We start from the raw sequence: 17,889 nt of genomic DNA, 5'->3' as shown, positions 1-17,889 counted from the left end.
CCAGGAGGTGCCCTGCAGACAGTTCTGGACCAGGCTGGGTCCTGTATCCACGATTACAAACTACAGAACACAGCCGTGAGGACACGCACTCACCACGACAGCATCACGTGTGGGTCACAGACCCATCAGACCCTTGTGGTGAAGCGGCAACTACTAGGAAGTGATGGTGCCTGTCCTCAGGGCACAGGCGTTGGGAAACCCCCTCGGAGGGCGTTCCTGCCCCGCATCCATCACCCAGAACCGCTCTTCCGCCAAAAGAAAGCAGTGGCAGCAGCAGGTCCCTTGGTCAGTCATTCAGCACCATCTGTACCCCCCTTTGGACTATCTTATCACAAAGTTAAAAACTTTTTAGCCAATTCATTTCTTTAAAGCTTATAAAATAGTGTTCTGCTCTTCTTTTGTTCAAATATCAACCGAGAACCATAAAAACTACAAAGTATATAAATGGCTAGAAGTAAATGGGGAGAAAGAAGAGAAAATCCCCTGGCCTGTGACAGCAGTCAGAAAATATCTGGTGACGTATGTGAGGTTCAGGGTCTGAAACCACCAGTGGAACCACACGCCCCCAGAGGCAGGTGTAGAGCAGGACGGGAGCAGGAGTGGGTGAGGTAGTGGGGAGGGGAGGGAGAGGGGACGAGGGCAGGGACAGGCCAGGAGACCAGCGAGGGAAAGGCAGAAACACGCACACCACGGGAAAGGAAGGTGGTGGGACTCGGACGTGTCACCTGGCTTGAGACGGCATCGTGGTCATCCAGTCCCTAAGGGAGGTCAGGGTTTCTCTCCGGAAGAGGCCACTGTTTGGGAAAAACAGATGGAAACTTTTTACAGGATGAAGATGATTAAGTGAAGAACGTACTCCTGTCAGCTGGGTGCTGAGGGGAGGCTTGCTTCAGGCTCTAACTCGTGAAGTCACTGCAGTAAATCGGAAGCGGGGCCCAGGGCAGGGCAGGCGCAGCGCCTGCTGTTCCCAAAGAGCGTCCATTCAAATACACAAAAGATACATCCTGACAGCTGAGGTTGAAGTCGGTCGTTTATTTGTGAGTCTACGCATTTTGTCGGCATCTTAAATGAGGTTGAAGGTGTCGAGACGGGTACCGTCAGCTCTGAGTGACTGAGTCACCGGAAGCGGATGCCAGTAACCGTGCAAACTAACAGTCAGAGTACATAAAGCATGTTTTATTTTAAAAAACCTCAGCATTAAGAATTCAGCCTTCTTTGAAGCCAATCACTTTTCTGTTAAAAACGACAGCCGAAAGAGCAGACACTTCACTCTTCACACAGAGAAGCTATGTTTTTACAGAATTCAAACAAACCTCTTCTCTCATCAGCCAGTGAACAAAACAAAGATGCTTCGGTAAATTCTATGAAGAAAAAATATCTTTTCCCCAAAGCATACCAATAAATATTTATATTAAAACCCACAAATATTTTTGTTTAATCAGATACAACAGAAGAAAAATTCATTTTTACGTTAACCTTTGTACATAAGTGTGATTTCTGTGCATATTCCAGCCCCGGTCTGGTTTTAAGGAACAGTGGTATGAAGAGCTGTTCTGCCGGCTGTGCACCACGGGTGTGTCACAGGCACTGAGCGTCGCAGCACACGGGCACAGGCTCCCCAGTGAGGACGCTGTCCCCACCACCGCGCTGAGCTCCCTGCCTAGAGCCTCGGACACGAGGTCTGCCTCCCTGCACCTCAACACAGGATTAGCCCAAGACAAGCCCGCGGCTCCTGCTTTAAAATCCTCGCGTAAGCTCGTCTGCAGCCACAGCAAGCGTCTCTTTAGGGAGAAGGACTACAGTCTATGTACTGAACTGTCTACCCGAGGAAACGCAGTTTTCAGTTCCGGTATTAACCATTTCAAGGTTCTAATGCAAACTGGATTTTACCACCACTTACATGTCCCCCTTTCAAGGCTCAGTGAAGTAAACTTCTTGTCTCTTAGAAAAAGATGGACATAGATGACTGATGGACGCTACACAGACAGAGAGAGAGAGATGGTTAGAGGACAGGTATACATTGTACATAGATGGCTGGAGATGACAGAGTGTAGACAGATGACTGATTGAGAAATGACAGATGACAGGCAGACACTGTCACCCCCCGGAGTCCACAGAAATGCTAAATGACACTCCTTTATGTCGAACAGCACAGAACTGAACACTGAGGACAGTGGCTTTTAAAGAGAGGAATGCACAGTGTAACTGGAGGTTTTTGTTTTTAACCAAAAAACCCCTATACCTTCTCTGTGAAGCCACCGTGACCTGAGATAGACACGTACTCCCGTGGATCAGAGCTGTCCTGCTAAGGACACACGTGCACGGGTACCTGACCAAGGGGCCAGTCTATCAGGGAGGCAGAAAGCAAGTCTGGAGACACACGAGATGCCTCAGTGACGTGCCCAAACCAGCCAGTCTCTCATTTGGAAAAACAAAACCCTGGGTGTTAGAGAAGAGAGGCACTTTTCATCATTTTACATACAGTTTTAACTCAACAAGCGAGTTATTATTTTCCAAACAAAATTAACTGTCAAGTTACTAAAACTGATCCATGCTTTATGTATAGCATTCTTTAATCTGCAATCAAAAGCAGAGAACAAAGTTTTAGAAGAAAATAAGATCAATATTTAAAAGTTCAGGAGAAATAAAAATAAAACCTCGAGGTAAGAACCACTGTCACCATCTACTGCGCGCACAGGAGGCTGGGGATGAGGGCGCGCTTGCTGACAGTGCACTCAGCGGTGCGCCTCTCCAGGGCTCATTCTGCTTGCGTATTTTAAAATTTAGTTCAAAAGAAGAGTTAACACAATGTAACACGACCTTTGGAAGATTCATTTTACACCTGGATTGCAGGTTTCTGGCAACAGAAGAGAAGTGCGCAGCTGCTACATTCTTGTGTCATAGACTACACGTATGTGCTACATGCAGAGAAAGGGATCAAGACACGGAACAAAGAACTGCAACCGAGGACACAGGAAGACGGTTTTGTGGCAAAATGCAAATTACCACTGCGCTCCTCCCGGACAGCAGCAAACCTCACGTCTCCAGTCTCAGCAACACGTGGACGACAGGAGGACGTTTCCACATAAGGCAGTCGATGTGCGGTCCCTGTTCGTGTCCACTGAGGAATTTCCTAAGTAAGCATTTGAAGAGGAGAGTCCAAATAAAACGGCACAGGGCAGATTCTCTGCAGTTTTCATCTGGGAAAGAAAGACCAAACTTGATACTCTACTAAAAACACACTGTGATACAGCAAACTCTAGGAATCTGAATGAAATGAGAACAAAGGTGCAAAATCAGGCAGATCTGGGTTTGTGAACTCGCAGGAGTGGGGCTGTCACTCCAGCTCCTCCCAGTCGTCCGTCAGGTGGCCTCTGCTCTGCCGACGGATGCTGACCAGCTTCCCCGCTGACCTGAGGCTCCAGCGCGAGCTGTTCCCGGCGCCGGCCAGGCTGGTGTACTTGGTGGAGCCCCTGGCGTCCTCCTCCCAGCCCGGCCCGGACAGACGGTCACTCATGGGGTCGCCCGAGTTGGCTGCCACGTCTTCAAGAACAAGTTTTGGTGGCTCCCAACCTTCGATCTCATCTGGTTTCTTAGACTGTGTACTCTGTTTCAAAACCAAATTGTCCCAAAATCCAGACTTCTTCTCCGTCTTCAAGTCTTCTTTTAATCGTAAGTTAGTTCTACAGGAGACGAAAGAGTTAAGTGTTGGTGATCAATCATCTCAGAGCCTCAAGTTGTGTTTATTCTATAAAATAGAAGGTTCTTTTTTAAAAAAGTCTTATTTGGAAAGCTCACACAGATTTATACGTAAAACTTGAAATATTAATAAGGAAAAAGCAGTCACTACACATGATTAGGGAAACTTGTGAATGCAGTATTTAAGGTACCACACTTGGCAAAATGCAAAGTCACTCTCAAACAGAAGAGAAAAAAGCAGACTGTCTCAAGGCCAAACGGAAGGCCGAGCTCGTCTCTGAACCAACCTGAGAAAAGAAGCCCCAGGTCCAGATTCAGAAACGGGGGGTTACTCCATTTACCACAGGTTCAGTTTTCCACAGGTTTATTCAGAGCTGCAGCCTCAGACGTTCAGCGCTCAGAGCGCTGTGCGCTCTGAGGAAAATACGGCCGACTGTGGAGGCGAATGCTCACACACGACTCAGGGCTCTGGCCGCAATCCCCCAGCCTGGCGGCCGGGAGCATCCTCAGGACACGGGTAAAAACACCGGCGTCCAGGCCCGACCCCTTCAGAGTCTCATTTAATTGGACTGAGGGGCCAGGACACAGGCGTGTTTTCAGGCCCCCTGTGAGCTGCCACCCTGACATCCAAGAGGACCGACTTACACAGTCCCTGCAGAGAGGGCGCGTGAGGTCACGACCACGGGGTCAGAGGCAGGGGAGGGCCAGACAGTGCTGGTGGGTCATGAGTGCTGCCGAGGCACCCGGTCCTCGGAAGAGAGGCCTCTCTACGGTCAGACTCACCAGGAGTCACCTGCCACTGGCAATTCCACTTGGTCGTCACTGAACTTATATTTTCATCTTTAAAAACATTTTTTTGTTGTTGGCCATGCCGCATGGCTTGTGGGAATCTTAGTTCCCCAACCAGGGATCAGATCCAGGCCCACGGCAGTGAAAGCGCAGAGTCCTAACCAGTGGACTGCCAGGGAACTCCCTAAATACATTTTTTAAACTTTCAAAATATTTATAATAAATTAGCAGCACTGTCAGCTTAAATATATTGTTTTCTAAAATCTGGTTTTTAAAATTTATTTATTTTTGGCTGTGTTGGGTTTTTGTTGCTGTCCACAGGCTTTCTCTTGTGGCATGCAGGCTTCTCATTACGGTGGCTTCTCTTGTTGCAGAGCACAGGCTCTAGGTGCGTGGGCTTCGGTAGTTGGGGCACATGGGCCCAGTAGTTGTGGCTTGCGGGCTCTAGAGCACAGGCTCAGTAGTTGTGGCGCACAGGCTTAGTTGCTCTGCAGCATGTGGGATCTTCCCGGACCAGGGCTCGAACCCATGTCCCCTACCCTTGGCAGGCGGATTCTTAACCACTGCGCCACCAGGGAAGCCCCAATTTTCTAAAATCTTTTACAGTTTACAATTAATCTTTGCATTTTTTTTTTTTGCTGTACGTGGGCCTCTCACTGTTGTGGCCTCTCCCGTTGCGGAGCACAGGCTCCGGACGCGCAGGCTCAGCGGCCATGGCTCACAGGCCTAGCGGATCTGCGGCATGTGGGATCTTCCCGCACCGGGGCACGAACCCGAGTCCCCTGCATCGGCAGGCGGACTCTCAACCACTGCGCCACCAGGGAAGCCCAATCTTTGCATTTTTAACTGGGTTTTTTTCTTGATTTTCTGAAACTACTACACACTTTAAGCATGGCTACAAGCTGCTTTAAGGCCCATAAGTTCTATTTACTGTTAAGTTTGAGAGCTGGTCAGAGAAGCTTTTTTTCCACTTTTCCATAATCTTTCTAAGTGCTTACTGTCAAAATCAGTACGACTCATTTCTGTCTCCTCACACGGGGAAGGAAGCCCTCAGCGTCCCTGCGCACTGCCCTGCTCCCCACCGCCGCTGGAATGGCTGCTGTCCAGACAGCAGCTACTCACCCTCTGGACTTGGGGGATTTACATCTTTCCAGCAGGTGCTGCTCGTCATCCTTGTTAAACAGCGAAGTCACTTCTTTCCAGCCTCGGAAACTCGCTCCCTGAACCTAATAAAAGGTTAAAAAAAGATCACATCTGACAGAGTGAATAGACAGGTCACAGCTGTATTATGCAGTAACTGCGGGGCTGCCATTCAGCACAGAAGCTGGTACCAATTTCCTTCCCTGCCGCATCCGCACAGCGACTCTTCCCATCGGTTGCAGGTAACCTCCGTTCCCCAGTGAGCACAGTGGGTAAACCCACCCACGCTTAATAAGAGACCACCAGTGGCCACACTGCAGCCAAGCCAGGTTGGGACGGTGGGGCCCCTGACAAGAGGTGGGGGGGCTGCACCAACCTCCAGGTGGACTTTGAGAAGAAACCACGCATTTTTGTTTATCAAAGACAAATGATTTTGTACTTTTTCATTTCTGAAATCAGGATGTAATTAACGCCTGGCATCTCAGATTCAGAGAGATAAAGTAATAAGGGAGGAATGGAGAAAAGGAAGTACATCTCCAGAAGTCTCGTATCAGCTGCCTTTACCGTGAGCCACTCTCATGTCCCTGGAGCCCAAAATCACACCAACTGCAGCTGGTTTTCTTTGAAGGGGATGGAGGAGGGCATCTCCCATAGGGCAGACCTGGCTTTAAATGCTCCGAAATGTTAAAAATGCAGCAGCACTGAAACCTGAACCAGGAGGCCGCAAGCGAGCAGTGGTGTGAGGCTATCCACAGAACAGGAAACAAACAGCTTGCGACCCTGCCGCGCTCGCCCCTCCAGGGCTGATGATGTGTCACTGAGGGCTCCGATGGTTGGCATGCTTTTTAGCAATTAAGCATTTTTTAATTAAGGCGTCTGCGTTTTTAAAGACATAGCACTACTGCACATTTAACAGACTACAATCTAGCATAAACACGACTTTTATACACGCTGGGAAATCAAAAACTTGGCATGACTTGCTTTATTGCAGTGATCTGGACGGAACCCACTCTCTGCCTGTGCAGCAAGGTTAACAGAGTACATCCGATGTTGTCATCACAAGGAGAAAAACCTATTTCCTTCTTTTTCCGGTATCTACACGAGATGACGGGTGGTCACTAACCCTAGCGTGGTCATCACTTCCTGACGTATGTCAGTCACAGCGTCATACAACACGTGTGGAATTTATACAGTGACGCGTGTCAGTTACTTCTCAATAAAACTGGGGCGGGGGGGGGGAAGAGTTCTAGGGCAACCACTCTGTAGCCTATAGGAGAAACTTACTACAAATCGCTGAGATGATCTAAATGAGATGGTAAGTCTTAGATGTGGGCCCCAGAGCTTGGGGGAAACTAGAGATAAAACCACCACCGAAAGGAGCGTCTAAAAACGTTTAAAATAGTAAAAACCTCAACACAAACCACCTGTGCCGTTCAGTCCGGGAGGCCCACACTGCAGGAACGTGTCACCGGCTTAGGGCATTCTCCCCCTTCTCCCTACTCCTTTGCCTCTAAATCCTCCCTTCCCAGCTTCTTCTCACGTGTAATTGGGAAACACAGATGCGCTCGCCCTCTGGGCAGGTGCAGGGATGTATGTGAGGCGAAGAGCTCTCTGGTTGTCACCCACCACCTTTCTGTGGAGAGCATAAGGGCCCATGTCAGACCCTGAGCTCTAACCTCACCCACACCTCCCACTGGACACTGCCCACCAGGCTTTCCTCCACCTTGCTGCCCCTCAAGAAGGGCAGCCTTCTTCCCGCCTCTCCCTCCATGGGCTGGCCTTGGTGCCCCTAGTCCGGCCAGGCTCAGAACCTGTAGGTGACCCCACCCCCTTGGATGCCAAATCTGTCCCCGGCGTGTGAATCCAGGCCTCTGGTTGTGGGGACTCAGGACACCTCTCCCACTGCCACACGTCACTCAAGGGCTGGCAACACCTGCCAGGTGACGTAAGAGCGAGGCTCCACGTCCCCAACAAGCAGATGTCCCAGGTCACAGCTGACACAGCACCTGGAAGAAATCAGACCAGATGCGAAAACCTCTCTCTGCTGGCAGATAACTACTAAGTGACAAGTGATGGCACATCTACAGACAGAGCAGTAGGAGTTCTGAGTGGTAAGCGCTCACGTACAGTGTGGGGCAAACGGCCCGCCGGCAGCCTGAGGGAGGCCCACCCTGGGCCAGGCACATCCTACAGGGGTGCGGCCGTCACGCTGGGCTTAACGATCCCAAAAGAATGTGTCAAAGTCAGACCGCTCCTTCACTGACAGACCTGCTCTGCCTGCAGTGCCCACGTTTACACCTGAACCGCACCCCGAGAGGGACACGGGGATGTCACACACAGACACGACTGCAGCCACCCAGCATGTCCCAGCCCAAGGGCTCTGCCCCTGATCTCAGGGAGGCTGCCCTCCACAAGCACCATATGAAGGGTGCCCGTGGACATGGAAGCGCTCCTGAGCTCACCTGGAAAGGTGGGCTGTGTGGAGGGCAAGTGCCATTCGCGGTGTGGGGTGAGGAAGTTTCCATCCTCAGAGGGCAGAGGTGACAAACTCAAATGCGTCTTGCAGTCAGAAGGGCCAGGGGTAAAAAAATTCTTTATAAGTGAGACGAGAGCCAGGGAGAAAGGGACGGCCCCAAAATGAAGACACACATGATACGCTCTGAAACTGAGCAGTACCCAAGAAGCTGTCCAAAAGAGATGAGAAAATGAATTTCAGCTCCGAACAAGGAAGAATTACTTTTCCCTGTGCCCATAACTCCGTTAAAAAAAAAAGTACTTCACATCCCATGGGAGGAAAATCTATGGAATCGTAGAAAGAAAGCTGTCATCCATAACTTACCAAAACTCGTTCTGTTGGAGCAGTTTAGCAGGAGGGTCTTGTCACACCTCGTCTACTGCCCCGCGTGAGCACAAAGCCCGACTGGGTTCTCCGGGCCTCCCGCTCTGCCTGGGCAAAGTGAATTCACAGCACCGCCCACGGCTGAGTAAAGCTCCCGACCTTGCCACCAGAGTCCAACAGGCAGAGCTGATCACCCACAAAGCAAAGCCAGCAGCACCATCCGACACGGGAACTTGGGGCGCGGGTCAGCTTGAGTCAAGACCACAAAGAGCCTTACCATCTGCTGCCCCTGGGAGGGGAGACTAACCCACGGCCCGCCCACGGCTGAGTACAGCCTTCAGCCCGCCTGACCAGGGGCCCTGAGCAGAGCACACAGGAGGCCGTGCTGTCTATCCAGCAGCCCTGCTTACGGTGGCAGCTGAGTGGAGGGCACAGCCCGAGGTTTTCCCTTCTGCAGAGCAAAACCGGTGGCCCCGTGTAGCCAGGGAATCCAGGCACAGTGCAGCCAGATTTGGGGTCCCAGACATTAAGCTGGGCAGACCCTGAGGCCCACGCTGCTGCCCCATCAGGCACGGAAGCTAATGCACAGCCCCCTCTACTGCTGAGGATAGCATCCCATCCTGGCTGTTTGTGGAGCCTAACCAGAGAACCCAGGCCCCTGCGGTCCCTCTTACAGTCTCAACGTGGGCAGAGAACCAAGCCAGCCAACCTGTCTGAACACTGTCAGCCAGCAGCAACCCCCCGACCCAACAGGACCTCAGGGCCCAGGGCTCAGACAGTGGCCTTGCCCCAGAGTAAACACGCATAGCAAGCCCCATCTGCCTCAGCACGTTAGCAGCTGACAGGTCCAGAAACCCAAACTAAGCTGCTCAAGAACTGTCTCTAGCAAAGAATCTATAAGGCCTGGAAGAGGAACCCACTCACTCAAAAGCGCAGAAGACAACGTAAGGAGTCAAGCATCACGACGGCGGGTAAATGTCACACCACCAAAGGGAACTAATAAAGCTCCAATAACCCAAAAGAAATGTGATATCTATGAACTATCAAAGAATTCAGAGTAACCCTGTTAAAGAAGTTTAGTGAACCACACACAACTAAATGAAATTAGGAAAACAACACATGAACAAAACGAGTTCAAAAAAGCAGCAGACACCATCAAAACACAACAAAGAAAACCACACACCAGAAATCTTGGAACTGAAAAACACAGTCACTGAACTGAAAAATTTCAATTGACAGCTTCAAAACTAGCCTTCACAATACAGAGAAACAATTGAAACGATCAGTGACCTGGAAGACAGGACAGCTGAAATTATCCAGTCAGAGGAGCAAAAAAAAAGAAAGAATGGGGAAAGCCAGAGGGACTTGGGGAACATAGTCAGAAACAACAATATCCACATTACAGCAATTCCAGGAGAAGATAAAGGGACAGAAAGTATATTTAAAGCAATAATGGCTGAAAATGTCTCAAGCCTGGGGAGAGAAATGGATATCCAGATCTATGAAACCCAAAGGACCCCAAATAGGTTGAACCCAAATACATCTACATTGAGACACACAACTGTTAAAAGTCAAAGACAAAGAAACAATTTTGAAAGCAGCAAGAGAAAAGAGACAAGTTACATACAAGGGAACCGGCTACCCTCCCCCAATAAAACTATGGAGAGATTTCTAAGAGAAACTTTTCAGGCCAGGAGAGGATGGGATGATATACTCTACGTTGTTCAATGTAGTTCTTGGCGAAAACGAAAAATGTGTCTTTAAAAAAAAAATATTTTAATTATTAAAATTTTTACTTTATTTATTGAATTATAATTAACATACAATATTATAAAATATTAGAAGAAAAAACTGTCAACTAAGATTTCTATACCAGCAAAACCGTCCTTCAGAAATAAGGAGAGATAAAGACTCTGCCAAACAAACAAAAGCTGAGGGAGCTCATCAGCAAAATAAAAGGACTCTAATTAGCATCACAAAGACATGAAGGTAGTGCAAAACTCACTAGGACAGGTAAATATGGTCAGAGTTAGAGTCTGTAATATGGTAGTAATGGTGGTGCATAAATCACAACTCTAGTTTAAAAAAGTACAAAAAATAATCATAGCTACAATACTCTGTCCTTGGATATACAACACGAAACATATGTAAACTATAATATCAGTAACCTAAAATGTGAGGGGGAGAAGAAATAGAAGTTAATACCGCTTGCCAATGCAGGGGACATAGGTTCGATCCCTGGTCTGGGAAGATCCCACATGGCACGGAGCAACTAAGCCCGTGTGCCACAACTACTGCGCTCTAGAGCCCACGAGCCACAACTGCTGAAGCCCATGTGCCACAACTACTGAATGCTGCACGCTTTAGGGCCTACGTGCCACAACTACTGAAGCCCGTGTGCCTAGAGCCCAGGCTCCGCAACAAGAGAAGCCACCGCAATGAGAAGCCCGCGTACCACAATGAAGAGCAGTCCCCACTCACCACAACTAGAGAAAGCCCGCACGCAGCAACAAAGACCCAAGGAAGCCAAAAAACAAACAAAAACCACAATAAAAGAGCAGGATAAAAAGCAAGGAACAATGGATCTATGACATAGCCAGAAATAAATTAACGAAATGTCTTGCCTATCAATAATTAAATTTAAATGCACTAAAGTTTCCAATCAAAAGACACAAAATGACTGAATGGATTAAAAAAAAACAATATGCTTCCTACGAAGAGACTCACTTTAGCCTTAAAGACACACATAGGCTGAGAGTGAATGGATGATGGGAAAAGATACTTCAAGACAAAATAGACTTTACAAATGGTAAAGAGGGACAAAGAAGGCCATTATATAATGATAAAGGGGTCAGTCCATCAAGAAGATACAATTAATATTTAGGTACCCAACACTGGAGTGCGTAAATGTATAAAGTAAAAACTAACAGATCTAAGGGAATTCCCTGGCAGTCCAGTGGTTAGGACTCAGCTCTTTCACTGCTAAGGGCCTGGGTCTGATCCCTGGTTGGGGAACTAAGACCCCACAAGTCACGCAGTGTGGCCAAAAAAGCAAAACAAAACTAACAGAGCTAAAAAGAGAAGTAAACTGCAATACAGTAATAGCTGGGGAATTTAATACCCCACTCTCAACAATGGATATAGATCATCCAGAGAATGAGTATGGAAACAGTCTGAACAACACTATAGATGAAATGAACCTAACAGACAAATGCAGAACATTCTGTATAGCATGATGGCAAAATACACATTCTTTCAAGCACACATGGAATGTTTTCTATGACAGACCATACGTTAGGCCACAAAACAAGTCTGAGCAAATTCAAGAAGGCTGAAAGCATGGTAAGTATCTTCTCTGACCATAACATATACCATCAGTAAGAGGAGGAAAACTGGAAACTGCATGAATACATGGAAACTAAACAAGGCTCTCCTGAACAACCCACAGGTCGAAGAAGATATTAAAGGGGAAATAAAACTGTTATCTTGAGACAAACAAAAATGGAAACACAGCATACTAAAACTTACAGATGCAATGAAAGCAGTTCTAAGAGACAAGTTCACACAGAAACAAGGAAGATCCCAAATAACATAACTCTGTGCTTCAGGGAAGTAGGAAAAAAAGAACAAACTGAGCCCAGAGTTAGTAGAATAAAGAAAATGATAAAGAGAAGAAATAAATGAAATACAGAACAAGAAAATGACAGATTTACAAAACTAAGAGTTGGTTCTTTGAAAACATAAACAAAATTGACAAACCTTTAGCTAGACTCCCCAGGGAAAACAGAACCAAAATCAACAAAACCGTAAATGAAAGAAACATTACAACTAATACCACATAAATATAAGGATCAAAAGAAGCTACTATGAAATTACAACTCATATCACAGAGAAACAAACAACCATAAGAGAATACTATGAACAGTTACATGCCAACAAACTGGACTACCAAGATGAAATGGAAAGATTCTCAGAAACATATAACCTACTGAGACTGAATAAGAAGAAATATAAAATCTGAACAGACCATTTACTAGTAAGGAAATTGAATCAGTAATTTAAAAAATCTCCCAATGAAGAGAAGTCCTGGACCAGATAGCTTCACTGGTGAATTTTATCAAACATTTAAAGAAGAATTAACATTAATTCTTCTCAAACTCTTCCAGAAAATCGGAGAGGAAGGAACACTTGTAAACTCATTTTTCAAGGCCAGAATTACCGATACCAAAGTCAGAAAAGAACAGTGCAAGAAAAGAAAAATTATAGGCAGGCCAATTTTCCTGATGAACACAGATGCAAAAATTCTCAATACTAGCAAACCAAATTCAGCAGCACATTAAAAGGATCATTCACCATGATCGAGTGGGGTTTCCCTGGGATGCAAAGATGGTTGAAACACACAAATCAAGTAAGTGTGATACATCACATTAATAGAACGAAAGAAAAGAAATACCATCTCAGTAGATGCAGAAAAGGCATTTGACAAAATTTTCAACATTCATGATAAGAACTCTTAAGTATGGAAGGAACATACCTCAGCATAATAAAGACTACAGATGAAAAGTCCACAGCTAACGTCATACTCAATGATGAAAGGTCAAAAACTTCTCCCCTAAGATCAGGAACAAGACAAGGATGTCCACTCTCACCACTCCTATTCAACACAGTACTTACTGAAAGTCCTAGCCAGAGCAGTCAGGCCAGAGAAATAAACAGAGAGTATCAGAATTGGAAAGGAAGAAGGAAAACTGTTTCTATTTGCAGAATCCATGATTTTATATACAGAAAATCCTAATGACTCCACCAGAAAAAAACTGTTAGAACTAATCAATAAAGTCAATAAAGCTGCAGGTTACAAAATTAACATTCAGGACTTCCCTGGTGGTGCAGTGGTTAATAATCCGCCTGCCAGTGCAGGGGACACGGGTTTGAGCCCTGTTCCGGGAAGATTCCACATGCCACAGAGCAACTAAGCCCATGCGCCACAACTACTGAGCCTGCACTCTAGAGCCCGCGAGCTATAACTACTGAGCCCTTGTGCCACAACTACCGAAACCCACATGCCTAGAGCCCGTGCTCTGCAACAAGAGAAGCCACTGCAATGAGAAGCCCACACACCGCAGCAAAGAGTAGCCCCCACTCACCTCAACTAGAGAACACCTGCGCACAGCAACAAAGACCCAACACAGCCCAAAGCAGAAATAAATAAATTTAAAACATTAACATTCAAAAATTGGTACCACTTCTACAAGCTAACAATAAATTATGTGAAAAAGAAATAAAATGATACCATTTACAATGGCATCTAAAACATAAAATACTTAAGAATAAATTTAACCAAGGAAGTCAAAGATCTCTACACTGAAAACTACAAGACATTGATGAAAAAGATACAGATATCCCATGTTCATGGGTTGGAAGAATTAATATTGTTAAAATGTCCATACTACCCAAAGCCATCTCTAGATTCAATGCAATCCCTATTGAGATTCTAATGGCATTTTTTACAGAAGTGGAAAAAACAGAAACAATCCTAAAATGTGTATGGAACCATAATAGACCTTGAATAGCTAAAGTAATCCTAAGAAAGAAGAACAAAGCAAAAGGCATCACACGTCTTTGATTTCAAGCTATACTATAAAGCTATAGTCATCAAAACAGTATGGTACTGGCATAAAAACTGACACATAGATCAATGGAACAGAACTGAGAGCCCAGAAATATACCCATGCATATACAGTCAACTAATACTTGACAAGGGAGCCAAGAATATTCAATGGAGAAAAGACAGTCTCTCTTCAATAAATGGTCATGGGAAAGCCAGACAGCCACATACATGCAGAAGAATGAAATTGGACCCCTATCTTACACCATTCACAGAAATTAACTTGAATTGGATTAAAGACGTAAATGTAAGACTGCAAACCATAAAACTCCTAAAGAAAACATAAGAAAATAAAGCTCTTTGACATAGGTCTTGGCAATGATTTTTTGGGAAAATCACCACTAAAGCACAAGCAACAAAATAAAAAATAAACAAGTGGGATGACAACAGACAAATAAGCTTCTGCGCAACAAAAGAAACCATCAACAAAGTGAAAAGACAACCTACAGAATGAGAAAAAATATTTGCAAACTATATACCAGATAATATCCAAAATATTTGAAGAACTCATAGGACTCAATAACAACAAAAAGCAAACAATATGGTGTAGAAACAGGCAGAGGATCTGACTAGAAAATTTTCAAAAGAAGACATACAGGTCGCCAACAGGTACACGAAAAGGTCCTCAACATCTCTAATCATCAGGGAAATGCAAATCAGAACCATAAGGAGATATCACCTCACACCTGTCAGAATAGCCATCATCAGACAGACAAGAAGTAACAAGTGTTGGTGAGGGTGTGGAGAAAAGGGAGCCCTCGTGCACTGTTGGTGGGAATGTAGATTGGTGTAGCCACTGTGGAGAACAGCGTGGAGGTTCCTCAAAAATATTAAAAATAAAAACTACCATATGACCCAGCAGTTCCACTTCTGGATATTGATCTAAAGGAAACAAAAATACTAACTCAAAAAGATATATGTACCCCCATGTTCACAGCAGCACTATTTACAACAGCCAAGATATGGAAACAACCTAAGTGTCCGTTGGCAGATGAATAGATAAAATGTGGCATATAGGGCTTCCCTGGTGGCGCAGTGGTTGAGAGTCCGCCTGCCGATGCAGGGGACAGGGGTTCGTGCCCCAGTCCAGGAAGATCCCACATGCCGTGGAGCGGCTGGGCCCGTGAGCCATGGCTGCTGAGCCTGCACGTCCAGAGCCTGTGCTCCTCAACAGGAGAGGCCACAGCAGTGAGAGGCCCGCACACCACAAAAACAAACAAACAAAAAAGATGCAGCATATATACAATGGAACATTACTCAGCCATAAAAAAAATAAAATAAAATCCTGCCTTTTGTGACAGCATGGATGGACCTGAGGACATTATGCTATGGAAAATAAGTGAGACAGAGAAAGACAAATGCCATATGATCTCAGTTATCAATGGAATCTTGAAAAAAAATTAATTTGTGGTTACCAAGGAGAGTGGGTGGAATTGGGGGAAGGTGGTCAAATGGCACAAACTTACAGTTATAAGGTAAACAAGTATGGCCGTGTGCGTGATGACACGGACGGCAATGCTGTCATGTGCATTCGAAAGCTGTTAAGAGAAGGCTGTTAAGAGCTCATCACGAGGAAAATAATGTCTCCTTTTTTTGTATCTATGAGACCATGGATGTTAGCTAAATTTATTGTTGTCCCCCTTTCGAAATATATATAAGTCGTCACTATGCTGTACATCTGAAAGTGAACAGTGCTGTGTGTCAGTTATATCTCCTAAAACTGGAAAAAAGCAAACTAACTAGACCTGTGAACTTCGTCTCTTTGGATCTGGAAAATAGAACCTTATCTGACCAAGTTAAACACTCTAAGCTGCCATCCCTCCAACTCGGTCTCACAGTTTGTAATCTTAAAATACTGAAAAAGGGGCTTCGCTGGTGGCGCAGTGGTTGAGAGTCCGCCTGCTGATGCAGGGGATGCGGGTTCGTGCCCCGGTCCGGGAGGATCCCACATGCCGCGGAGCGGCTGGGCCCGTGGGCCATGGCCGCTGAGCCTGCGCGTCCGGAGCCTGTGCTCCGCAATGGGAGAGGCCACAGCAGTGAGAGGACCGCGTACCGCAAAAAACAAACAAAAAAAGACTTCCCCAAAACACAAGCTGAGAAAAAACCAAGTACAAAACTTCATTACCTAAAAAAAAAAAAAAAACACAAACAAAACAACTGAACAAAATGTCCCAAAGTTAAAGACCAAAATATAGTACCATTTGCATTTACTCTTGTTTTTCCTCAAATATAGAGCTTTAAGTGCTTTAATTATCCAAATGTGACAGATGCAAGTTTCTCATCTCAGATTTTTCTGGCAAAGTGTGTAACCGAGTTATTAGAAGTATCTGATTATACGTGCACTGTGAGAAAGCATTAGCTACCTGCCCCCAAGCTGCCAGGGCAACTCTTGGTCCAAAAGAGGATCAAAACACAAATTTTACCCAAGCAAGAAAAATTACATGAAAACTGCATGGTGATAAATGAGATGCGCCATTTCAGTGACGGGGGCAAAGGAAATATTATGCCAAGATATCTCTGAAAATCAGAAACGAATGCAAGGGATGAGGAGGAAGAATACAACCTAGTGCTCTGTTGGGTTCTGTGGATGCCACATAACCTGAGGGTACTGGTCCAGTCCAGATCCCATGGCATATGAATGCTTTAATAAAAGCAATTATTTTTTAAAGTTATTTAAGGTCAAACATCAGGAGAAAAATGTTACTCTTCCTTAGGTCAGGCATCCCAGTCTTTCAGCAGGAAAACACTGCTGTCACCCCACAGGGGTGGAGTTCAGCTTCAGTGTCATGGTCGTCTGCACCAAGTGACGTTACTGCAGTGCTGTCACCCCACAGTCATCCGCCCGGGAGTGCGCTTCCTTGTGTGGATCAAAGAGGTCAACACATAGCGCCAGCCGCCTGAAGCCGGAGGCCATGCGCTGTGTCAGGGCAGAGCCCAACTCCAGAGTCATCCTGTCGGCGGGCTAAGGGCCATCACTCTGCCCCAGGAAGGGCTCGGATCCGTGTCGGGAAGCTGCTTTGGAGTGAAAAGTACTGAGGTTGGGCAGTGTGGGGTGGCTTGGGGCCGGGCGGGAGCCTCCCCAGAGCCCCCCCCTCGGCACCACAACTCTGCCCGGGGACTCTAGAGGCAGTGGGTGCTGTGGGCATGACTTCCAAGCCACAAACCAGGGCCGAGGCCCTGCCCTCAGTACCCTGCACGGGAAGGGGCTCAGTCTGGTGTGTCCCAAAGGACAGCGACGGCCAAGGTTCTGAATAAAATGTAATTTTAAAAGCCTAATTTCCTAACCCTTCTAAATTTTAGAACTCACAACCACTTTATGTTTAAACACTGAATTCATTGAGAAACTGGTAATCCTGGAGGAAACTGATTTCACAACCCAGTCCAGGCCTCTAGGTCAAGCTGTGAAACCAAAAGCCCCGTCGCGGGACTAGAGCTCTCCGGCTCCGGGAGAATTGCTACGGGGCCTTCACAGGCTCGCAGACGCACGAGGTGAAGAGGTCTGAGAAGAAGGCGGTCCCGCCGCTGATGGCAGAGACAGAAACGGGAGGGAGGGTGTGGGAGCAGCCACAGGTGTGAAGGGGGACCAGGGGGACCGGGGCCGGCGTGAGGCCAAGGAGACACCCGGCCCTCAGCCCTGCCCATCAGACACTGCAGCACAGGGAAGGTAGCCAGTATTTGATGACGACTATACATGGAGTACAACCTTTAAAAACGGGATCACTATGTGCATACCTGTAACTCATATAATATCGTACAT

At 46.5% G+C, this 17,889-nt stretch overlaps 1 protein-coding gene across 1 annotated transcript; it reads right to left on the bottom strand.

Annotated features, from left to right (window-relative positions):
- Positions 1–1,012: 1,012 nt before the first annotated feature.
- TDRP (testis development related protein) lies at positions 1,013–17,082 on the bottom strand. The gene is made up of 3 exons (XM_024759939.1): positions 16,960–17,082; positions 5,611–5,714; positions 1,013–3,683 (listed from the first exon to the last, which is right to left on the bottom strand). The coding sequence occupies exons 1-3, from the start codon at positions 17,080–17,082 to the stop codon at positions 3,338–3,340; spliced, it is 573 nt and encodes a 190-aa protein (XP_024615707.1). The 3' UTR covers positions 1,013–3,337.
- Positions 17,083–17,889: the final 807 nt, after the last annotated feature.

The sequence above is a fragment of the Neophocaena asiaeorientalis genome, unplaced genomic scaffold (genome assembly GCF_003031525.2).
Source record: "Neophocaena asiaeorientalis asiaeorientalis breed wild unplaced genomic scaffold, Neophocaena_asiaeorientalis_V1.1 scaffold521, whole genome shotgun sequence".
Classification (NCBI taxonomy): Eukaryota; Metazoa; Chordata; class Mammalia; order Artiodactyla; family Phocoenidae; genus Neophocaena; species Neophocaena asiaeorientalis.
This window is presented reverse-complemented; position numbering and strand designations above follow the sequence as displayed.